The sequence below is a fragment of the Glossina fuscipes genome, unplaced genomic scaffold, assembly GCF_014805625.2.
Source record: "Glossina fuscipes isolate IAEA_lab_2018 unplaced genomic scaffold, Yale_Gfus_2 117256, whole genome shotgun sequence".
NCBI lineage: Eukaryota > Metazoa > Arthropoda > Insecta > Diptera > Glossinidae > Glossina > Glossina fuscipes.
In genome coordinates, this window is record NW_024006147.1 from 1 (window position 1) to 3,425 (window position 3,425).

General features: G+C 31.3%; 1 protein-coding gene across 1 annotated transcript; it reads left to right on the top strand.

The window, feature by feature from the left end:
• Nucleotides 1-2,035: 2,035 nt before the first annotated feature.
• On the top strand, nt 2,036-3,422 carry LOC119644465 (probable lysine-specific demethylase 4B; the record flags this gene model as incomplete). Its single annotated transcript, XM_038044026.1, has 1 exon — nt 2,036-3,422. A coding segment is annotated over exon 1 (1,107 nt), but the record flags the coding sequence as incomplete, so codon positions are not given.
• Nucleotides 3,423-3,425: the final 3 nt, after the last annotated feature.

The following is a 3,425-nucleotide window of genomic DNA, read 5'->3' on the forward strand; positions in this document are numbered from 1 at the left end:
TCATTTGAACAACGTCGCCTGTTAGTAGTTCGCAATGCTATTGTTGCCCTTCTTTTCATCTTCTTCGGCCTTCTTTGTAGGCATATAAAGTTCTGTCGACTGCTTATTTATTACATTTATATGAATTTTTATTTTGATTTCCATTGCATACTCCAGTGTAAGTAAATATATACGCATTTTTTCCTTCTTCTTCCATTTTTTCTTTTCTCTCTACATACGTGACTCAAGATATAATCCGCAGAAAGCGAAAAAAAAAAAAAAAACAAAAGAAAAAAGAAAAACAATTTAATATTATATGTATCTTAACAGCAATTGTTTGTGGTGTTTATATGTGTGAGTGTTATTATGATGATAATTATTATCGTTTTTACAAAAAATATATACTGAAAACTAGATTTGTTTATGTCTGCGCATATGTAAATACGAGTAAGAAACAATGTTTAAACAAAAAGTTTTTTTTTTTTTTTTGAATAGAGTAAATTTTTTTTTTATGCTGGGAGTTAATTAAAAATTTTTAATCGAAAATAAAAATTAAATATAAGTTTTTTTTTTTTTTTTTTTTTTTTTTGTCTCTTCTTTATTTTATTCATTTCATGTTAAGTCATTTAATGATATACGTAGGTAGGGATTCGTTGTGCCGCATAAAGCTGACGGCCATAAAGCTTAAGCTTTTAACTCAACTTGGCTTTCTGAGAAACAACCTGAGTGCAAATGTTTATGTAATTATTAAAAAGCAGCTAATTTTATTGAATTATTTATTTATTAAATAACCAAAGAATTCTTTATTTAGGGAAAATATAAAAGAATACCTAGTTATCTATAGGGGAATGTACTGAGCGTTCAGTAGTCAAAATTAAGAATAAATTTCTTCTTAATGATAAATAATATTAGCGACTCATATAGATGCATACCATTTTACATGACGGGCCGCTGACAACCGTCCCTATAAAAGTTTTTAAGTAATTCTTTTGAACAGCTTTCGGATCTATTCACTTCGATATTGTCCGATCTAGTTTGTAGGATCTTGTTTACCGACAATTTCTTTCCCTCTTTTCTTCTCAATTGATTTATATGCTCATGCATATATATATATATATATAGTAATCTATAGTCGAAGACTGAACTTGAATGTTACAGTGCTATTCCGTGATAGCTTTTCAATATTTCCAAACCCGTAGCACCGATCTTCCTCGACATCAATATAAATTATAATATAGTTGCGCATCGTTTCAATTCTTACTTACACACACAGAGATTCTGCCGCCCTTAAAACTAGAGCTTTCCTCAAACGCCATTCCTATAGCGGCTACATGTCGACATTGTATATCTTACACATACTTCGATATCGACATAGACCTGACATTATATTATTTAATATTATTAATTAAATATTTACCAGTAGATAACGAAAAAACAGAAGAAAGCCAATCAAATTAGTGATGCAAAGGACTACTACGCGGCGGGGTGATAACATGAAACCTTGCTCAACTTTCGTCAAAATATGATTCACTTTTCCTATATCTGTTCCTTTAGTATAAGAAAATTTTTAATACCGAAATTTTGTAAAGTAATGTCACTAATCCATTTCTTAGCACATTTAAGTTTTCCTAATCTATTTTATCCATAGGCAGATTGAGTTATGTGCTCTAACGGAATGAATTTTGTAGACCCGAATGCAGTTTTAGAACGACGATTGATATCAATTTTTTTTTTTCATTTTAGTAGGCTTTAATCTTTATTGAACTATATATTTTTAAGTGGAACTTAATGAAATATACAATACAAGAAAAACTCTTGCAGTATTTTCGAAAACTTAGCTTGAAATATAAAAGTTTTTTTCTTCTAGAAAATATTCGGAAGAACAATTCTTACTTTGTTTATGAAATAAAATAAAAAAAAAAACAAAAAAAAAATTGATTATATAATTATTAAGAAAACTAAACAGAAACAAACAAAAGAGAAGGAACTCAATAAACAAAGAAAATAATAAACTAAACATAAATAAATGCCACCACTAGGTTAGTGACTGTTTTTCTCTTTTATAAAAAAAAAACAAAAAAAAGGAAAAAAAAGGATAGAAAATAAAAAAAAAAATAGTTAACTATAAGAATGCAACCCTGTACATATGAAATGAAAAGTCATCTTTTTACTTCAATCAAAAATTTGTCGTTGAAATATTATTAGACAGGAAAGACGTATAATTCATAGAGAAAAATTTTTTTTTGTTGTATTCAAATTGGAAATTCTTTATAGAAAAATTTTCAGAAGCAATTAGAACTTGATACGAATAAGTTCAGATATAAATAAAATAAAAAATGTCTACTAACGATATACCTCGCATTATGGTATTTCAGCCGACGTGGAATGAATTCAAAAATTTCCCAAAATATATAGCGTTTATGGAGTCGCAAGGAGCGCATAAAGCTGGATTGGCAAAAGTGCTGCCACCGCCGGGATGGTTAGCGCGTAAGAGCGGTTACGATAATTTGGATGCATTCAATATTACAATATCGAGCCCAATTAGCCAAGTGACTACGGGTGAACCAGGCGCTTATCAACAATTTGTCATAAAACAGAAACCGTTGACACTTGAACAATTTGCAGTATTGGCTAATACCGAACGTTATCGGACCCCAAGTCATCTTGATTATGAAGATTTAGAAAGAAAATATTGGAAAAATATAATTTACTTACCTCCGATTTATGGAGCTGGCGTTAGTGGTAGTATAACAGATACCGATCAGGACTATTGGAATATTAATCGTTTGGGTACTATACTTGACTATGTTAAGGAAGATTATGATATAGAGATTGGTGGTGTTAACACTGCTTACTTGTATTTTGGGATGTGGAAGACTACCTTCCCGTGGCATACCGAAGACATGGACTTATATTCTATAAACTATTTGCACTTTGGTGCACCAAAAGCTTGGTATTCGGTGCCACCAGAACATGGTCGTAAGTTTGAAAAAGTAGCAAATCAATATTTTAAGTCCACTTACCAAAATTGTAACGCTTTTCTAAGACATAAGATGACTTTAATTAGCCCAAATATACTTAAACAGCATGGTGTACCGGTAAATAAGATCACCCAACAGAAGGGTGAATTTATGATAACTTTTCCATTCAGTTATCATGCGGGTTTCAATCACGGTTTTAATTGCGCTGAATCAACGAATTTTGCAATGGAGCGCTGGATTGAATACGGCAAGCATGCCAGCCAATGTACGTGCAGTGCCGATAAAGTCAAAATATCGATGGATACTTTTGTCAAACGCTTTCAACCGGAACGCTATCAAAGCTGGCTTGCTGGCACCGATTATGGTCAACACCCTGAATTTTCACCTAAAAAACCAATACCAACTTCTCGGTTATCCTTATCCTTGGATGCTATAGATAATAAATGTAATGAGAATGCTCATTCC